The 22,379-nt window shown below is 35.1% G+C and overlaps 1 protein-coding gene across 2 annotated transcripts in view; it reads right to left on the reverse strand.

Annotated features, from left to right (window-relative positions):
* Positions 1-22,379, reverse strand: part of LOC129001456 (translation initiation factor eIF-2B subunit gamma) — a 64,843-nt gene that overhangs the window by 36,928 nt on the left and 5,536 nt on the right. For both annotated transcript variants that reach the window (XM_054428749.1, XM_054428758.1), the window contains exons 2-7: positions 21,778-21,815; positions 21,241-21,404; positions 15,538-15,698; positions 10,020-10,185; positions 8,023-8,218; positions 7,241-7,365 (exon numbers count right to left, since the gene is read on the reverse strand). In XM_054428749.1, the coding sequence (XP_054284724.1) occupies positions 7,241-7,365; positions 8,023-8,218; positions 10,020-10,185; positions 15,538-15,698; positions 21,241-21,404; positions 21,778-21,806 (841 nt within the window). In that variant the 5' untranslated portion in view covers positions 21,807-21,815. The remainder of the gene's footprint in view (positions 1-7,240; positions 7,366-8,022; positions 8,219-10,019; positions 10,186-15,537; positions 15,699-21,240; positions 21,405-21,777; positions 21,816-22,379) is intronic.

A 22,379-nucleotide genomic window follows, 5' to 3' on the forward strand; every position in this document is an offset into this window, starting at 1 on the left:
AGAATTTCTCGTATCCGAAAGCCGCAGATAAGGTAACAAAAGCAGGCATTCCTACAGCCAACCCAGGCATGCCGAACGATACGCTAGCATTATCTATGGATAAGAATGATTATCAGGACAAACCTATTATTGAATGTCAGGAATTTTCCGATATAGATGAATTTAGAAATAGTTTCAATAGTTCAGATTTACTTTGTAACCAAAAATTCAGTTTTAGAGTATTACAGTTAAATATTCGGCGCTATAATAAAAACTTTGATGAGTTTTTAGTTTTATGGCAGGGTCTCCAGATTAAATTCCATTGTATAATTTTGACTGAAGCTTGGTTGAGGAACGACAGTGAGCTCACAGCCCTAGAAGGCTATACCCTGTTTAGAACATACAATAGTCTCAATCAGTGTGATGGTCTGGTTGTGTACTTAGATGACACGTTATTAGCAACATGTAACCAGATTTGTATAGGTGGAGTCGCCACCAGCTTGTCCATAGTTTTTACATGGGCCAATATTGATTGTGAATTAATCTGCATCTACAGAAGTCCCTCCTCGTCACTAGTTACATTTAACGACGGTCTTCAAACATTTCTTAGTATGACAAACAAAAAGTCACTTAAAATTATCGCCGGTGATATTAACTGTGACATTCGTAATCCATGTTTAAATTCACAAGAGGAACGATATCTTGACTTGCTTTATGAGTTCGGATTTATTCCTTGTATAGATAAAATTACGCGGCCAGTTAGTGATACATGTATCGACCATTACTTTATAAAACTGCCAAACAGGCTGAGTGTCAACACTTCAGTTTTACAAACTTACATTACAGATCATTTTATTGTTGCTCTTGAACTGAAAAGTAATACAGGTATTAGTAAGGGCAACGAGTTTATTTACAAGAATACTAATTGGAAAAATATAACAGAAGTATTGAAATCTCAAAATTGGCAACAAGTTTTAAATTCAAATGACTTAGATGCAGCAACTATAAATTTTAATTTGATTTTGCAAAATATCATAGAACAGAACACGTCCCAACACATATTGAGAGCTAAAACGGCTAAATTAAAACCATGGATTACAAATGGTCTTCTTACTTCTATCCGCAATCGGGATAAATTAAGTAAGAGAGTTAAGCAAAACCCATTCAACATACAGCTTCGTGCTAGATATGTCAGATACCATAACTCATTGAAATCCTTACTAAAACGTGCAAAAAATGATTATTATAAAAATAAATTAGACGAATCTCAGGGAAATCCACGAAAATTCTGGGAAATTGTTAATGATGTAGCGGGACGTCCTGCTGGCAAGTCTAAATTTCCGTTGGAAGTTTTCCATGTGAACCGGGATACTGCCCCCACCAACGATATTAAACACATTTGTAATAATTTCAACGAATACTATGCCTCTGTTGGATCTCAGCTAGCCGGAGTGCTGCAGCCCACCGGCCCCTTGGAGGTCGACGACGCTTACCACGCCACCGATTCCCAGTTCTCACTAAGGCCTGTCACCGTTGAGGAGCTTTTAAAAGTTATTAAAAGTATTAGAGGCAACTCTGCACCGGGATGGGATGGCGTTCCCTCAAAATTTATAAAAAATAATGTAGACTCTCTCTCATTTTACCAATATTATACATAATTAACCTTAGTATACGGGAAGGGAAGTTCCCAGAAGCGTTTAAAATTGCAAAAGTCATACCTGTTTACAAGTCTGGACAAAAAAACCTAACAATAAATTACAGACCAATTTCATTAATTTGCACAGTATCTAAAATTCTTGAAAAATGTGTAAAACTTCAGCTATCGGATTACCTTGAACAAGAGAAAATTATATGTGACGCGCAGTATGGATTTAGACAGAACCGCAGTACATCACACTCATTATTTGATATAACCAAATTTATTTCTGAAGAAATAAATAACAAGAAGCGTGTATTGGTAACATTCCTAGATTTGGCTAAAGCATTTGATTCCATTAACAGACAATATCTAATTTCTAAATTGAGACTAGTTGGCATCGGTGGTCATTCACTAAACTGGTTTATCAGCTATTTAGAAAATCGTTTACAATATGTGTCCATCAATGGTGTTGATAGTGATAAAACTAGCATTGACTATGGAGTGGTCCAAGGTAGTACACTCGGGCCCATCCTATTCTTGATATATATTAATAACCTTTCAAAAGTCAGAATTAAAGGGAAAGTTTTTTTGTTTGCTGACGACACGGCCATAGTATCGTCTGGATGCACGTGGGACGAGGCATATGAACAAGCATCTACAGACATTTATAAAGTTAAACGTTGGTTAGACCAAAACACGTTAACCCTTAACATAAGTAAAACAAAAAGTTTACCAATATTTTTTAAGAATGAAAGTGACCCCAGCCCGAGGCAACTATTTCTTCATACATGCGGCGACTTTCGGTCAGCGGCTTGTACTTGTGACGTTATAGAGCGGGTAGAGAAGTACACGTACCTAGGCATTATAATTGATCAAAAGTTTAGTTGGGCTCACCACATTCATTATCTCAAACAACGACTTAGAAAGCTCATATATGCATTTTCTCAACTTGCCGGAGTGCTGACCACGGATTACTGTAGGACAGTTTACTATGCTTACGTTCAGTCTTTGCTTCAATATGGTATATTGGCGTGGGGCGGTGTCTCGGCCTCTATGCTCGAGCCTCTGGCTGTTGCGCAGAGGTCATTAATCAAAACCATACTTAGCAAACCATCGAGATATCCAATAGAGGATATGTACTCAGATTTTCGTGTTCATGATATACGACAGTTATTTGTAAAAACTCTTTTAGTCTTTATTAGGTCAAACAAAAACATAATTTTTACCAATTTGCAGCATAACTATCCTACAAGACATAGAATCAACTTTGGTTACCAATTTCCTAGATTAAATATAACCTCGTTAAAAAGTAACCCATTTTTTATCGCCCATATCTTATATCGCAATCTTCCGCCACAAATTCTGCAGTATGAAGAGAGCAGTGTCCCGGTGTACAAAAGAAAGGTGAGTACTTGGCTTGCCAGCATTGGCCGGACGGCTACGGAGGCGCTGGTAAAATCCCCATATAATTAGGCTCATTAGAGAGAAAAAAAAAACGTAAACATCTTAGTAATCTGCTGAGACCCTTTCATTGTAGCTATTGTAGCTTCTAGTTGCTTATTTTAATCTTTGGTTACATTAGGAAATTCTACTCTAAATTTATTTTGTGTTATTGTGTCCTAATTTTGTACATATTAACTTTTAAATTATGTTTTTATGTAATATATAATTATTTTTAAGAAATGTAGTAAATGTTTAATTAGACAATAAAAATTACTGTTTATCCACAATATACCAGATAGGTAGCAGATTTAGAACTCTTTTTCCGCACACGGGCTTACGCCTATGCGGAAAAATATATTTCTTTTTAATTTATATCTGTTTATTGTATTGTTTATATTTTGGAAATAAACGATTTGATTTGATTTGATTTGTCACAACGGGTTCCCACACTCCGGACTGCTCGCCTTGACTACTTCCTTCACCACTTCCTACGTCGTGGACCTGTTTCCCTCCCTTCCTTTAGCATTTTATTATTGCAGATACATTAATCTAACTGTCACAAAACGTTCCCACACTCCGGACTGCTCGCCTTGACTACTTCCTTCACCACTTCCTATGTCGTGGACCTGTTTCCCTCCCTTCCTTTAGTATTTTTTTATTACAGATCCATTAATCTAACTGTCACAACGGGTTCCCACACTCAGGACTGCTCGCCTTGACTACTTCCTTCACCACTTCCTACGTCGTGGATCTGTTTCCCTCTCTTCCTTTAGTATTTTTTTATTACAGATCCATTAACCTAACTGTCACAACGGGTTCCCACACTCCGGACTGCTCGCCTTGACTACTTCCTTCGCCACTTCCTACGTCGTGGATCTGTTTCCCTTCCTTCCTTTAGCATTTATTATTGCAGATACATTAATCTAACTGTCACAAAGGATTTCCACACTCCGCACTGCTCGCCTTGACTACTTCCTTCACCACTTCTGACGTCGTGAACCTGTTTCCCTCCCTTCCTTTAGTATTTTTTTATTACAGATCCATTAATCTAACTGTCGCAACGGGTTCCCACACTCCGGACTGCTCGCCTTCACTACTTCCTTCACCACTTCCTACATCGTGGACCTGTTTCCCTCCCTTCCTTTAGCATTTTATCATTGCAGATCCATTAATCTAACTGTCACAAAGGGTTCCCACACTCCGGACTGCTCGCCTCGACTACTTCCTTCACCACTTCCTACGTCGTGGACCTGTTTCTCTCCCTTCCCATTGCGTTTTTAGAATTGTAGATAAATTATTATAACTGTCACAAATGCTTTCCACACTCCGTAGCGCTCGCCTTGACTACTTCCTTCACTACTTCCTACATCGTAGACCTGTTTCCATCTCTTTCCATAGCATTTAAGTATTACAGATATATTAATTTAACAGTCACAAAGGATTTCCACACTCCGCACTGCTCACCTTTCCGCTTCCTTTACCACTCTCTACGTCGTGGACCTGTTCCCCCCCCCTCCCTTCGCATAGCATTTTAGTATTACTAACATCTTTGAATATTTAATATTCAATGCCAACATTAAATTGAATAATGTAAAAAGCTGCTTTGTTCTAAATATATACATATATATTTTTAATTTTAAGTTGAATTTTAATACAGTACTGAACATAAACGGTATATAACTGCCGATTAATATTGTAGTTCAAATTCAATTTATTATTCAGAAAGTTGTGAAATTTAATTGACTCAAACAACATTATTCTGAAACCTGTGAAATTATAATGATATATATTCATAGACGCCAAACTGTTTACTCCATGAATGAAATAGCTTAGAGTAAAAGTCGTTCTCTCTGTCTTAAGTAGACAACAAAATTGTTTGTCGCAAAACGTAAACAAATAAAAAGAAGAAGAAGGTAGCTCCTAATGTTATTCTTATGGGACAAATTTAAAAATGTTTTTAAGGTTTTTATAATTACTACTGAACGGAATCGTCTAGAATTTTAATGAGGTCTTCCCACTGGTGTCATAACTATTTGTGCAAAATTTGAACGCTATAAGTGCAACGGTTCTTGAGTTTTTGGTGCGAACACACTCACGGACTCACAGACAACTTTTCTCCGACTCCGCTATACAAGATACATAGATTCGTTCACTTCGTTCACTCATCTATAACATACCATTTTTTAACTATTCAAATAACCAACAACCTGTGTTCTGCCAATATTATATTTTATAATATGATGTCCTCCTCCGGTATGGAAGTGGTGGAGGACAAACCTAATATTATTAATGATGGCGGGGGCAGGGGTGTTGACAATGGTCTTTCGCATGATATAACGAGCCAGCCTATGGATGATATGAATTCTTAGAGCCTGAGAGGTATGAATATAAGAAGACCTGAGAGCAGAGTGGAAAAAGAAAAATCATTGAGAAACAAATCAATTAGATCCTAAAGCCAAAAACACCATCCGTTCAAATTCCTATATATATATATACTAGCAGAGTACCCGTCCTTCGTACGGGGTTGGAATATAAGTATAAAATGCTTATTGCAGTTATACTCAAGCTTTGCGTTTGCAATAAGGGAGGAAACAGTTTGATAAAATTTGCTTTTTTAAATTTACAGTATTCTATAGTATTACACATCTACCATAGCCATAATGTTCTACCACTTCATCTAAACAATAGAGAAAAATAAATTATCAACAATTTGCAAAATATCACAAAATATTCATGAAATGAAAAACATAAACATAACTGTAAACAATCCTACTTTACAGTTCTCATTGCGAATCACAGTTTTTTGTTGCTGCTTAGTTCATATTAGCAGTTTTCATAAATGCAAAAAAAATATAGTGCTGCACCCTGTTGGTAAATCTTATAACTTTTTAATGCTTTTCTATATCATAGAACCAACTTTTTTAGTTGAAACAGCTGACTAAATTCTTTAACTCCCTTTAAATATGAATACTCATAAGGTTAACATGGGGAATTACAGAGCCACTGGGGCGGAGCCCGAAAGGATTTTTGAGATAAGAATATGCCTATATGTTAATCGGGAATGTAAGTTATCATCATGCAAAATTTCAGCCCAATCCGTCCAGTGGTTTATGCGTGATTGAACTTCAAACAAACAAACAAACAAACAAACAAACACACAAACTTTCACATTTATAATATTAGTAAGATAGTAAGATATATATATCCGTTAGCATGATAATTTGAGCCAACATGATTTTGAGATCATGGTCTTAGCTTGTAAATGCACAATGTTGAAATGGGCTAAAAATTAAGTTATAAAAAGTCCTCATAACTTTAGAATGAATCAATAATTTAACAAATTGTGGCATTGTAATCAGCAGAAAATACTAGTTTGAAATTATGGGTCACAACCCTACCTTTACATTTGAAAAAAAAAACTTTTTATCCAATATGGCAGATCCAAGATGACGGCCAAAAATGTATATGCAGTCAAAATGAAGTACTTTCTACTCTACAATGATCTGACGTGGTCCGGAGCTGATATCTTAAGAAATTTAGAAAAAAGTAGCAGGGGGGGGGGAGAACTTATTTGAAACTCAGTTATATGTAAAAAGGCTTGACTAAAATTGAACAATTATGGTAAAACATGGCATTCATGAAGCATCAATATCAAGTAATTTTGATGTTATTGCTACACTAAGGTATGTTGTCATATTCTTTTGGATCTATTGACATCAAAAGTAGGGTTTTGAAAGTTTGTAGGTTTACACTTTTAAATCAGATTCTTTTCAAATTAAATCATACAGTTGCTTTATTCTTAAGCAGACATCAGCACCCAGCTAGCCACCAAGCAATACTATAATATAGTAGCTGGTAGTGGATATACTATAATGGCTGCCTAGGTCCCATTTTCTTCCCGTTGCAAAGCATAAGGAAAGTTGGTCAGCATCACTGGATCTTTGAAAGTGAAATCAAGAAATAATTTAGATGCAAGGGAGACAAAGCCCTTAAGGGAATTAAATTTTTCGTTACTATTCGCAGTGCACTGGATCATAAACTTTAAAATGACATCTCAATCGTGAAAATCAGTTAAAAGTAGGACTGCTGAAAAATTATTGTTACAGAGAAACCCCTTTATTGCATTAGGTATATAGATTTATATTAGTCAAGTCGTTAACAAATCACCCAGCTACCTACCTGTCTTGGGGAATGAATATACAACGGATGCCGCTTTCTCATGGTCGTGTTTGGCAGAGGGTGGACGAGAAAACTGCTTTTTGACAGTATAGGGAATCAACTCTCCTTTCAGGGTACTCATATTCCTTGCAACAAAAAAATACTGTTTTATAAAACTTGCGAGATACGGTATATTTCTCTTTCTTACTGAATTAATTAGATTAGAGGTACCGCTAGGAGCAAACTAAAATATATAGGCTACAAGACTTTTTTTAAATTTAATAAATTGAATAAATTTTAATGTTGACCCAATCAACTTAATAGGAAACAAGCCTCTCTGGAAAACCAAGACTAGAGACATCTTACTCCCTACTTGAACTAGTTTTAGAATTTATAGAATGAACTTATTTTTATAAAAAAACATGTTGATGGCTTAACTTTTTTAATATAAAAATTCCTAACAACTGTATCAATAACTGAGCAATCAACATAGTATAAAATACTCTTATAGCATCTTTTATGTACTCGATCATCATACTTATAAAAACTAAAAGATGAAATATAACTGTGATATTAGAACAATCTATGTGGACTCCATTAACTATATTCTCTTGGAGTAAAGAGACAAGCTTCTGCAGGTGACTACTCCAGTGCTCACAGTCAATGAGACAAGGTCCAGCTGTAACAAACCATTTTATAATTGGCACAAAAATGACTTGCTTGAAAAATGCTTCACGAATATTACAATGATATTCAATATGGTATTGTTGTATGTTAATGTTTCTTGCTACTGGATGGCCAACCTGTTGTGAGAGAGGTACTTGGTCAGCCACCGTCTCATAACGTAGACGTGAGCATCCAGCAGTTTAGAATACAGTTGTACTTTCCCGTGTTTCTTGAGTAGACCCCGAGACAGTTCTAGAGTCTCCTCATAGTCACTGGCTGAGGCTAGAAACACCAGCCGTGAGGTGGCAGGATCTATAGCCACTAAGTCTCTCTCTGTGGAAAATATAAACCTTGAACGTTAAATGAAATTGTGACCAGGACCTGAATAGACACAGAAAAACACTGTCTACAGTGTAAAGTGTCAGTTAACCACAGGATGCTTGTAGTTGTGCACATATACTCATTTTCTATTTCTTGAAACAAAGTTGCAAGTTGCAACATATAATTGACCCCAAAAGAATCATGTCCCGAAAGCTCAAAACTCAATTGCAACCAGTTTCATGACTTGCATCTTTACTGATGCATATTCACACATTGTATGATGGGTTCAATTAGAGATGTAAAATACCCAGGGAAATATAACTGCGGCTAAATACCCAGGGTATTTATTATTATTCAGCTAGACACTACACACGAGTTTTAATTTAATATTTTCCCATTAAATAGCATTGCAGGGTGTCCACCAGGCCAACCAGAAAAAATTCATGAGTAATTCATGAGTAAAAAAAAATATTCCAGGTAGTTCCGGTCGTACTTTTTATACTAAAATTTCCAACGTGTTTTGCGCCATCTGCCGCAATGCTGTTTTAGCGCTAGTTTTAGTTATCGGAAAGAGCATTCTCAGGTAAAGAAACAAAATTTATGATTGCTGTAATATTGCCTGACACAAGTATTCAATTTTTATATATTACTGATTACATAATCCGAAAATTAAAAACTAATCTTTAAACCGTGGTCGTGACAAAATCCTGATATTGTCTTTCTCCATCGTAGCTTAATTCAAATAATTTTCCGCGGTCAACATCGTCAAGCAATATCTTTTGGACATCATCATCGTTTCCTGCGGTCACAGAAACGTCATCGTCCGCATGCGCGATCGCGGCAAAATGCCTAACATATTCCCACTGTCACGAAAACGTCATCGTCGTCTCCCGCGGTCACGGAAACTTCATCGTCATCTCCCGCGGTCACGGAAATGACATCGTCGTCTCCCACGGTCACGGAAACGTTATCGTCGACTCCTGCGGTCACGGAAATGTCATCATCGTATCCCGCGGTCACGGAAACGTCATCGTCGTTTCCACGTATACGTAATCATTGACATGCGCAATCGCGGCAAAATCACTAACAAATCCCACGGCAGTTTGGACATCATCATCTTCTCCCGCAGTCACGGAAACGTCATCTTCATGCGCGATCGCGGCAAATTTAAAATTTTCGGTAAAATACAAAATTCATGCATAATTCCCGGTTTTTTCCCAGTCCAAAAAAATCACGCATAATTCCCGGTTCTCCCGGTTTTCCCGGTCGGTGGACGCCCTGCATTGAAATGAGTTTATGTTGTATATTTTATTTTAGTTTTAGTAGTATGTTTTCTGTGCTCGTGCCTAGCGTCCTAGGACAAAAAAAAATTGTATTTAGGAGAGGATATGTATTAGCCTATGTACTCTTTTACACACATTTAAATTATAAAAGCTATATAAATGTTTAAAGTTTTTGTACATACATTTTTTTATATTTGTCTTGTAGAAAATCTATAAAGTCGATAAACAAAATCATAAATACCGGCTTTAAAATCTTAAATACCCACTTTTTTAGCATACATGGGTACTTTCACCAGTTTCTCATTTTTACATGGTAAATCCAACGAACTATGCAATGCAAAACACTGTTAATGTTTATACTTCTTATAAATACCTACCACTTTTGGGTATTTACCCACCCCTGAGATAAATACCCTACCCATATCACTAGGTTCAATATAATACCATGGCAGAAACTGGACAGAAACATTTGACTGACGGAAACAAAGTTGCGGAAACAAAGTTGCAAAGTTGTTGTATATCTCACTGACCTGTCTTGTTTTTGGACTTGGGGCCTGGAGTTGGTAAAATTACAGTAGCAGGAGTTGGTTGAAAGAAGAGAGTGGCAAGAGACGCTTCGTGTTGACGGAATCGGTTTATGACCACTGAGAGGTCGACATCGGTAATGAGATCACAGCTGACTATAACAACATCGCTCTGTAACAGAGATTGATGGACTTTTAGCGAATTTCCCATATAAGGAATAAGCTATTACCGTAGTACTCATGGTATGACCTGGACACGGGACCGATTTAATTTTTCATTTTGAGGTCCCTAGAGGCCAAAAACACCATCCGTTTAAATTCATATATATATATATATACATGTGTGTCCGTTAACGCAATGACTCGAGAAAAAATTATCCAATTTTGATGAAATTTGGTACAAACGTGTAAACCTACGTTTATTCTAACGAGTTCGCGATCCAGCATAATCTATGGGAACCCCCGTCTTATGGGGTAAAAATGGGGTTGTCCCATTTTTTAACCTAAAAACAACAAATTTAAAATCCTAAAACAATCTCAGTCTCGTGGGCAAGGTTGTTGTCATGAGCTTAACACAGGATTTCTGCCTCAAAATCAATCATATCTTGCCTGTGAGATAAAACTGACCTCAATTATTACTGGGTTTAGTTGTTTGTTTGATTACACATTATGTCATAATTATCTTATATCCAGGGCCGTAACTAGATGGCGAGATGGCTGCCCCCCAAGGGCGTTGTTACGTTGGAGACTTAAAACTGATCATGAAATGTAGCCTACTATTATTAGTTTTATCATTCAAAATGTATGTGTCCCAAAATTTTGGAAAGTTTTAAATAAAAATATCATAACCTACCGATTTTTGAGTGGAATTACAATTCGGGTTTATTTGTTCCTACTGTCAGCGATTTCTTTTCGCCATGTCTCACGCAAGTGACAATGTATGCGCAATATTCTGGAAAGTGTAATGTCATTGTTGAGTTTGCTTTTAAAGTAGATTTGTATGTATAATATAGTTTCAATACGGTATCTTAATATTTCATCTACCTTTGGCAAATAAAAAAATATGTTGATACTGTTTATGTAAATAATACACATTTAGTTGTTAGTAGTACATTTATAAAATACCCCCGCCGCAGCAAACCTGCAGACTTAGCAAATTTCCATTTGCCTCATTGGATTTACACTAAAATGTCTCCTTAAATATATCACATTTATTCCCTATTTAAATAGAATTAGTTTAACGAGTACTTAGGTTTGCTGCAAAAGGGAGGGTAAAAAAGTGTTTTTAATGTAAAATGTTAATAGATACTGTAGTTTAGTGAGAAATTAATGTATTTTCCAAATTTGAGCAAAATATGTTCATAAATAAGCAAACTACAACAGTTGACTTATTCTCCATAAGAATAACATGGGAATTATAAAATTACAATTTTTTTTTAATTTTCTCCGTAACAATTAAGCGCATAATAATGCTTCAATATACTAAATTATTTGTTTTTTTTAAGCTCTACAAAATGGTTTAAAAAGAAATTGTGAAATTTTTTGTTTTTAGGGTCAAAAATGGGAAAAACCTATTTATACCCCATAAAACCCCCCATAAACCCCCGTTCCCATAGTCCGATCATACTGGTTCGCGAACTCATTCAAGTTTATCCCGCCTTACACCTTCAAACCAAATTTTATCAAAATCGGACAAAAATTACTCAAGTTATCGTGCGTTATACAGGGTGACAAAAAAGTCTGGAAACGGCTTGATATATTTTTAACTAAATTCATTAAGTAAATCCAAACCTTTCACATCAACTTATATGTATGAAAACTACATTTTGCAAGCATTACCATTTTTTGACCTTCACCAGGGAGTAGGTACACCTCCCAGTAGGTTTTTGACCTTCCTTTAGCCATGAGGAGTAGGTACATAATCTTTAATGTAAGCATAGGTTGATATCATTTTAAAGGTCTGGTCAAGTGCAGTTCATTGCCGGAAACCGCGTCTCAAAAGGTTTATCTGTTACAAAATGGCAGCTTTCCAAAGTTCTTGTAGAATATACCTGCACATGCCTTAGTATTGGTAAATACTGGTAATCAACATTAGCTTGAGAGCTGAAATTGTATTTTAACGTCAACTAGCTCATATACTAATATGATTCAATCTTCAAAACAAATTTAACCGGGTTTCAGATTTCCTGGCTAATGTTGACTATGAGTATTTACCAATACTAAGACATGTGCAGGTATATTCCGCAAAAACTTTGGACTACCGCCATTTTGTAACGGATTAACCTTTTTTGACGCGGTTTCCGGCTATGAACTCCACTTGACCAGACCTTTAAAATGGTGTGAATATCAACCTATGCTTACATTAAAGATTATGTACCTACTCCTCATGGGTCGTCCCCTGGTGAAGGCCAAAAAATGATAATGCTTGCAAAAAGTAGTTTTCATACAAATAAGTTGGTGTGAAAGGTCTGAATTTTCTAAAGAATTTAGTTAAAAAGATATAAAGCTGTTTCCAGACTTTTTTGTCGCCCTATATATATATATATCTCTCTATATATAGATATATAAAAATTTGAACGAATGGTGTTTTTGGCCTCTGGGGACATCAAAATGAAAAAGTAAATCGGTCCCGGGCTTAGGTCTTACTATGAGACCTACGGTAATAGCTACTTCCCTATAGGGAAATTCGCTAATATAGGGTGTAGCAAAGCCGAAACAGTTCCAAAAAGACTGTTTTTAACAAATGTTATTAAAACCATATATTGTGTTTATCAAAAGAATAATCTTTGACCATTTTGGACTAGTTGAATTAATAGCAAAAGTATTAAGTTAAATGAAACATACTTAATACTTAAATTGTCAAAAATAAAACTTCTTTCACGCTTCCACATTTATATATTTAGTTTAAATTAGAAAAAAACTTATAACTCTGCAACATAGGGTGTTACAGTAGCCCACATGAATATAACCTAAAATTGAAAAACGTTAGTTTTAGAAATAATGTTGCGAAATGACGTGATTGAAAAGGTTAGAACCTTTTTGCCCATTACTGTATTTGTCAAGAAAATTTAACCAACCCCCCCTCCCCCCCCCCCACAAAAAACACCACTGATATGAGGGGAACAGAAGTACTAATTTCTTCATTCACCGAGTGCACAGCCATACTTTTTTATGGCCCTGCTTGGATCTAGAGTAACAGATGAAACTGAGATGATTAATTCCATTGGTGAACCTTTACCGAACTTAAACGTACCCCATATACAGTTGAACCTCTATAAGAAGAATTTCAAGGGGTACGGGAACAATTTGTACTATAGAGGTATTCTTAATAAAGAGGGTCGTTTTATCGAGGTTTAATGCTGCTGTTATTCTTCTTATAGAGGTTTCTCCTCGCTCCAAGGTTTCTCCAAACAATGACTGAGGAAGGAGGAGGGATGGGTGGGGGTTTCATGTTGAGACAAGCTTCTGTTTGTTTTGAAAACTACATACTATGGAGGTTAAGATTATGGTAAATTCATCTTATAGAGGTCACGTTCGTCTTGTAGAGGTTTTGTCCTAAGAATATTCGTTGTATAGAGGTTAATCAGTCCTAGTCCATGTCACAAACAAATTCGTCTTATGGAGGTTTTTAACTTAATTACTACGTTGTATAGAGGTGTTTTTAGCATTGACCTATATGAAAGTGTCAATGGGATTTTAAAAAAATCGTCTTATTGAGGAATTTGTTTTATCGAGGTTCGTACAAACGAGGTTCAACTGTAATAGAATAGATAATAATAGAAAGGAACCTTTAATTTAGAACAGCCTAGGTACATACAAAACCTAAAATACTCCCGCCGCAGCAAACCTACAGACTTAGCGAATTTCCATTTGCCTGATTGGATTTACATGAAAATGTCTCCTTAAAAATATCACATTTTATTCCCTATTTAAATATAATATAAATCGTAATATAATATAATATTAGTTTAACGAGTACTTAGGTTTGCTGCAACAGGGGGGGGGGGGGTAAAAAAGTGTTTTTGTTGTAAAATCTTAATAGTTTAGTAAGAAATGAATGTATTTTCCAAATTCGAACAAAATTTGTTCATAAACAAGAAAACTACAACAGTTGACTTATTCTCCATAAGAAAAGCATGGGAATTTTTAATTTTCTCCGTAACAATTAGGCGCATAATAATGCTTCAATATACTAAATTATTTGTTTTTTTTTAAGCTCTACTAAATGGTTTAAAAAGAAATTGTGAAATTTTGTGTTTTTAGGGTCAAAAATGGGAAAAACCTATTTTTACCCCATTCTCCATAAGAAAAGCATGGGAATTTTATTCGCAACCATTAGGCGCATAACAACGCTTCAATATACTAAATTATTTGTTTTTTTAAGCTCTACAAAATGGTTTGGAAAGAAATTGTGAAATTTTGTGTTTTTAGTGTCAACAATGGGAAAAACCTAATTTTACCCCATAAAACCCCCCATAAACCCCTATTCCCATAGTCCGATCATGCTGATTCGCGAACTCGTTCAAATAAATGTAGGTTTACACGTTTGTACCAAATTTCATCACTAGTACAAAATGACGTTTTTCTTGATTTTTGGCAATATTTGAAGCCGATTTCCGACTGGAAGATATTAACATGCAATACTATTATTTAAATATCAATTTCTTAGTGTCTTGTAGATGACATTTTCAACTATTAAATATTAAAAATAAAAAATTTTAAAGTTGTAAAAATTTCGGATAAAATATGAGTTTTTTATTTTTTGTTCAAACTTTATAGAGCACATCCGCGACCGGAAGATAATAACCAATATCTTTAATATTTTCATCCTGTTTTGGTCTTACAATTCAGCAACTTTTCCAAGGTATTCCAACTCAAAAAAAGTGTTTGTGATTTTTTTTGTCCCACCCTAATAAGTACAATGCTTATTGCAGTTATACTCGTGCTTTGCATTTGCAATGGGAGAGGACACGTTTTAAGAAAATTTGGTTTACTATGATTTACAGTATACGATAGTATAGAACATCTACTATAGCCATAATGTTCTACCACTTCACAACAATAGAAAGAAGTAAAGTTCTCACAGGTTTTTTTTGCTGCTTGGTTCAAATTAGCTGTTGTCATAAATGTATAAAGAACTAATGGTGCTACACCCTGTTGGTAAACCTTATGACCGTTTAATGCTATTGAATATCATAGAAACAAATTGTGTAGTTGAAACAACAGACAAAATTATTTAGTTCCTTTTAAATATGAATCCTCATAAGGTTAACATGGGAAACTATAGAGCCGTTGGGGTGGAGCCCGAAAGGATTTTTGAGGTAAGAATATTCTATATAGGTAGTCTATTGGCTATATGTTAATCGGGAATGTGAGCTATCATCATACCAAATTTCAACACAATACAACCAGTAGTTAATGTGTGATTGAACTTAAAACAAACTAACACACAATCTTTCACATTTATAATATTTATGATTTTTATAGAACAACAATTGCAATTCAATAATCAATGCTAATATACCTTAATTTTATTCGAATCTTCCAAGTGTCGCAAAGTGTCTGCCGTACCCCAGTCTTCTCCTCCAGGGATGCCAACAATATCTGTATGAATTTTCAATCCTGTGCGGTCTAATGCAACTTGGACATCATTCTTGATCTGTTCAGTCACGACTACTATAGCCTCTACAAAACAACAAACTAAACATTATTTGATTTCACAAATGAGACTGCGGCACTAACAACTGATATACCAGATGTAAGGCCATGTTGAATATCATACAATAAATTGTATTTTTCTAAATAATTACCTAACTGGATTGAAGCTATTTCCTCAAAAGTTTTAGATAAAGATGGAAGAAGAGATATTGGTCGATAGTTGTTTACATCTGAAGCATCACCTTTTTTTGGTACCGGGATGATTATAGATTTTTTAAATTTTGTTGGATAATAAACCAGTGATAAACGAGGAATTGATCAAGTGACTAAGAATTTTACTGATATTCCTTTTCACTTCCTTCAACACAGTTACTGGGAACTCATCATACCCACTCGACTTGGTACTTTTCAATGAGGTCATGATTTGTTCCACCTCATCACTATTACAGGAGTAAAACAGAACATAGGTTTAAGTAGTCTATCTCCTATACTTTTACATTTTGAGGTATTTTGAATATTCAAAGTATTAACATTTGGATTACTGTCTTTAACTAAACTAGAAAAAAGTCATTAAGAGTGGGCCGGACATCAACTCAAAATCGCCTTTTAATTCTCTTGCTACTCACTTACAGCTGTGGCGCTGCCGTCGCTCACGGTATCAACGTCGGCAAGGCAGTTCTAATGGCGGACCGGTTGTTCAGGAAGGGCAAAAAACATAGGGTTGTTTAACCCAAGGGTCAGGACCACTCGGGCTGACACAATAAAACTGGTGAAAGTTTCGACAAGGCAGAGTAGTGTGGGCGCTGAGGAACTCGCCAACCATTTGCGCTATAGCTGGTTACTATTGCGTTATTGTATTGTCTGTTTTTGTGTAAGCCTAATTATAGTAGAATAATTGTACAGTTTGTTTTCGTGTTAACAGTAGTTCATCTCTTGATGACACAACAATATTAATTCAACAATATTAACATACAGGGTGAGTTTTAAATGAGTCCCCCCCCCCTACTTTTTTCTACATTTCTTAAGATATCAACTCCGGACCACATCAGATCATTGTAGAGTAGTAAGTACTTCATTTTGACTGGGTATAAATTTTTGGCCGCCATCTTGGATACAAAGTTTTTTTTCAAATGCAAAGGTAGGGTTGTGACCCATTGTTTCAAACTAGATTTTTACGCTGAATACGATGCTGCAATCCGTTTTTAAAAATCTTGATCCGTTCTAAAGTTATGAGTACTGTTTAAAACTTTATTTTTAGCCAATTTTAACATTGTGCAGTTACAAACTAAGACCATAATCGTATCCAAGTGATCATAACCAAGTGAAAATAGGTTGACAATGACTGGTGGTGTATACTTATCTTTATCTAGCTCTATTTTACGATTATAGTCTGAGTTTGTAACTGCACAATGTTAAAATGGGCTAAAAATAAGTTATAAAATGTTTTCAACTTTAGAATGGATCAAGATTTTTAAAAACGGATTGCAGCATCACATTCAGCGTAAAAATCTAGCTTGAAAAGATGGGTCACAATCCTACCTTTACATTTGAAAAAAAAACTTTGTATCCAATTTGGCAGATCCAAGATGGCGGCCAAAATTTCATACCCAGTCAAAATGAAGTACTTACTACTCTACAATGATCTGACATGGTCCGGTGTTGATATCTTAAGAAATGTAGAAAAAAGTAGGGGGGGGGAACTCATTTAAAACTCACCCTGTATAATAGAGTTTACATTTGATCCTGTGCCAACAATTATTTTCATAGACATGTAAAATATAAGTCAATAGGAGCTTGTGAACTAATGAGATAAGCTATGATACTACAAACAGGCTTTTAGAAGCAATGGATAAATTATCTAACACAAACTGCTTGCAAAAATAACATTTAGTAAACAAGTAAAGTAATATGAGGGCAAAGTAAAGTACTCAAGTAAGACGTAAGGATTTTACTCACAAAAATAAAACTTATAAATCATAATATACAATATTTTGAATGCACCGAGTATTTTATAGTCACCTACATTTTGTATCAAAATTTTACATCAGACTCAACATTATTATTAGGTCTAGCTTCAAAATAAATTATATTTCTAATTTCAGACTTATACATGGTATGAAGCTCTTTATAAAATCAATAAAAGACAAATATCATTTTAACGCCAGGGAATGTAATTTGTTCGTTCTCAAAGTTAACGTAAACACATACAAAAAAGCTCAATTAAATTGTCACAATATGTTTCTTCCTTCCAAAGAATCAATCAAACCAGACATTCGCATGAATATTTAGAAGAACCGAAATACTCTTAGGGGACATCACATTAGATTTCTTGTAGTAAGAACACCACAGTGACTATTATAATTCAAACTCAATACTCAAATCATATGCAAACAATTCATATACAACTACTTAGTAATAACATTTAAAAAAAAAGAACATGTATAATAAGGAATTTAGTATATATACAAAATACATATATCAAAGTGAAATATTTTTGAACAACCAACAATATTTTACCATAGATAAATCATACTCCCTTAGTGTTGCTAAGTCTATGATATTACGTCCATATAGGCAACGAGATTATTTGAGAATTAGTAGATATTTTGATCGATAAAAACAAACTCAAATCATATGCCAACAATTAGATTTTTCAGCAATAAAATTTCAATAAATATAACATGTATAGTTAGGAATTTAGTATATATACATATATCATAGTAATAAAATTTTGAACAACCAACAATATATTACGTCTATATGGGCAACGAGATTATTTGAGAATTAGTATATATTTTGATTGATAAAAACAAACTCAAATTATATGCAAACAATTTGATTTTTCAATAGTAAAATTTCAACAAATATAACATGTAAAATTAGGAATTTAGTATATACACACATATCATAGTAAAAAAATGTAAAAAAAAAAACAACAATATATTACGTTCATATAGGCAACGTGATTATTTGAGAATTAGTAGATATTTTGATTGATAAAAAACTCAAATCATATGCAAACAATTAGATTTTTTGTCCTCAAATGAAAAAAGTTTTTCTGACAGTCTACAATTTAACAAACTTTACGTGAAATATTATTCTTGAAGTGTCTTCTTGGAAGATTTTTTAGTTTTCTTGTTCATTGCTTTGTTCCTGGCCTCTTCGATGTAATATGGGTTTCTGATTGGCATCGATCTGCTGTGACGGGGGTCAACTAGTTCTGGTAGAAGACAGTTGTGGTAAAATTTGCTTAACTTTGGAAACATGTGTTCCTCCCAAAAAGTGTTTTCTTTTAATATTTTTGATATTTTTGTTCCTTTTGGTGTCCATAATACAAAATAACAAAAATCACACCCAGTAACTCGTAGTTGCCCCTGTACTTGATAGAAGAAGTTGTACTTCCTATTGACGTCTCCAACTTCGCCATCCTTAGACACTGTCCAAAAAGTAAACTTCTTGTTTTTTATGGCTTCATCTGGAGTCATTTCTTGAGCTGATAACGGACATTTTATCTCAACTGTTGCATTATCTTTGTCACATTATCTTGGACTTCCTCCAAGGTAGCAGTGGTCTTTGTCTATGAAAAGGCCACATTTATCCACTTTTTCACCCAAAATACTCTCTAGCTCTTTTCGAGCAACATCTTCGTTTCTTCTTCCATAAGCCATTGCTTCACAGTCCACAGTGTTGTATAGAATCTGCTTTACTAGGGATTCACAACCCGTCGTTTCCCGCATTTTGCACACGCGACCAAAGTGCGAAGCTGTGAGGAGACTTCTTCTCAGTTCAAGCCATTCACTACTGTCTGCTTGAAGCAGAGTCTCCCTCTCAATTTGGTGTTGTTCCCCTTCGGTCTTTCGGAGGGCGAGAAGAAACTCTGCCGACTCTCTTTCAAACGTTTCATCGTCAATGTCGGGTTTTTGACACGAGGGTCCATAGTCAATATTTTCCTCAAAACGTTGGGAAAACAATGATTTTCTTACACGTTTATGGACTCGCTTGAGTTCACTTTTTCTTTTCCTCTTTAGTTCTGTGCTTTTTGAAAATGCTCCCGGACTTGATTTAAATACTTCTTTGTGAAATTTGTAGTGCACTTGGCCAGTATTATGTTGCACGACAGCAGCGGTACAGTGATTTTGATAAGGGCCATTGGAGGAAAAGTTTATCCTTTTTCCACCGATAAACTTTGCAACTATGGAATTAAAATGTTCCACGTAATTGCTGGTAACGTCAATCAGTAGGCTACGAGAATGACGACTCAAATCTCTGAATATGTCTTGCACTGCTTGGTATAGGCCCACTGAAATGAGCTTAGGAACAAAATTATTGCCATCTGAAGCGGTTACTAGGTCCAATTCACAGAAATATCCCCTTTCCTTGCAGTTCAAATGTTCGCCGAATACATGGCTAGGTATATTTAAAATATCTTTTCTGAGGTGATCTATTTTTTCTGTCATTGAAACCTCATCTAATTTACGGTGTTCCGTTGCCTTTGTTACAGCTACCCTGCAGCGCATCAAACTGTCTCCAATTTTTTTCCTCAACAATACGGACGATTTTCCTGTCTTGGAACAAGCCACTGTCTTTAATTTCGTACACATGTTTCGCAGGAGGTGGTTTTTGCAAGCTTTTTATACGGCCGGCTATCTCGGATCTTTTTGTAGACGCTGCTATCGCCATCTCCTATGAATCTTGTGTATCTGATGTTGTACATTTCCTCACTCTTTTGGAATCCCTCGCAGATGATTGCTGCCTCCATACTCGTAGAGCTACGTCCTTTTCCCCAATTCCTGTAACACGGGTGTGTTATCGGTTCATTCCCATTGGCTTCGGCCCGCGCGCATGTCGTGCAGTACTTGTTTTTTATCCCAACAAAAATCACCTTCCTGGTCCTTTGATTTTTAACTTAATAAAAAACAATGAAGGTATTAAAACACCATGAATTTTTTTGCAGCATCTGATAGCTAATTTAATAAGGATTATTAGTAAAATAAGGTTTTTTTGTTTATCTAATACCCTTTCCTAGATAATCCATTTTACGCTTAACTATGTCTTCCCGTTTTAAAAATTCATAAGTACAAAAAATAAAATTTTTTCAGCCTTATTACATTAAACTAAGAGGTATTAGTATTTTTTTCTGGAATCCTCATGTCTTAAGGAATAAGTACATGAATTTTCATGAAAATTCTTCGGTAAACAGAAAAGTTATAAATTATTTTCTAAAAGTAAGCGAGTTTTATTCCGAGACATCTGATGGTTCGCACTAGCGGAAACGAAAAACTTTAAAAGGCTTTAAAAAGAAAACGGTAAGAGGTATTGAGTTAAAATTTGGTATGGTGACTTATCTTTATGGTTAGAACAAACAAGCCAAGTTTCATCAAATTCTGAGATGGTGGATGAGATGACCTGGTTGAACTGATATGGAATTATGGAAGTTACCAGAGATATTCTAACACACTGTGAATTATTCTACACAGTGATTTCTAGAGATATGAAGTAGATAACTTAATAATTTCCTGTGTTAATTAGTATTAACGTTGAATAAAAGTGATGTAAAAATTATTATTACCTCGAAATCCAGACTTTTCCAATAATCGAAGTGGATACCATATCATAGGTAAATTTCCAATTGGAAGCAAACATTTGGACCTTTTGGATGTCAATTCTGTCATTCTTGACCCTTTTCCACCAGCCATGATAATTGCTTGAAATTCGCTGTTCATTTTTATTCCTCTAAATAATTGGTAGGCCTAATAATTGATGAAACAACACACACTGGCCACAGGCCTAGGCCTCTTTCAAACAAGAATGCCTTCTAAGTTTTGTAATTAACAAATAAATAACTTAATTTAATTTGATAATGTTACCATTTAGTTTGACAAGTAAGTTATAAGTTATGTGATTATCTTAGGAGGCAATACTAACTAATAAATACACGATCAAGTCAAGTAACTTAGTGAACTTTTAACTTAGTGAGTAAGAAGTAAATTAACTAACTAAACTAGAAGAAGAAAGTTTTTTTTTCTTATTCTGAGCTCTTAAGGCTCAAGGCTTGGATAATTGCTCCACGCAGCCTGTTCGATGTCTAATGTTAACTATTACTCACTGAATCCTTCTGTGGTTGTCTTTGGGCATTTGACACTTCTGTAACAAAGGTTAGGTTATGTTAGTTACACAGTTTACATTAATGTTGTTATTATTTTGATTGTTATGTTTCTTTTTTTGTTAAGGAGCACACAATAGGCTTTTAAAGGTTTGTTACGTTATTTTTTTTTCATAGATGTGTAAAACAGATAGGAAATCTAGGGTTCCTGGGATTTAGGGAAGGGAGAGAGGGTATCTTCTTCGCCTGGGGCCCGTCAGGCTTGCCTAACCCAGAAATGGGGAGGGGGGCCACGGATGAAGAATCCCAAGAATGGACAACATAAATGTGACAATTATGTACAGTTGGTGTTTGGAAGGTTTCTTGTTTCTTTAAAGTCTCTTATTTATTTTCTTTCAAATATATGTTAATTTCCTTATAAATTTTGTCGTTTTTGGAGCTGAGTGCTGCTGCAAGGATAGTCTTATACTCTTTGTAGCTTTCTTTTAGGCAAGATTTCCTGAAGACTTCATAGCTTGGGCATTCCCAAAATAGATGCTTTAGAGTTTCTTCTTGGCCTAACGTGCATCGAAGGCAAAGTGGTGTAAAATACATGTTCTTAGAGT

The sequence above is a fragment of the Macrosteles quadrilineatus genome, unplaced genomic scaffold (assembly GCF_028750875.1).
Source record: "Macrosteles quadrilineatus isolate MER2022 unplaced genomic scaffold, UCM_ALF_1.0 Scaffold_1__1_contigs__length_201487025, whole genome shotgun sequence".
Classification (NCBI taxonomy): Eukaryota; Metazoa; Arthropoda; class Insecta; order Hemiptera; family Cicadellidae; genus Macrosteles; species Macrosteles quadrilineatus.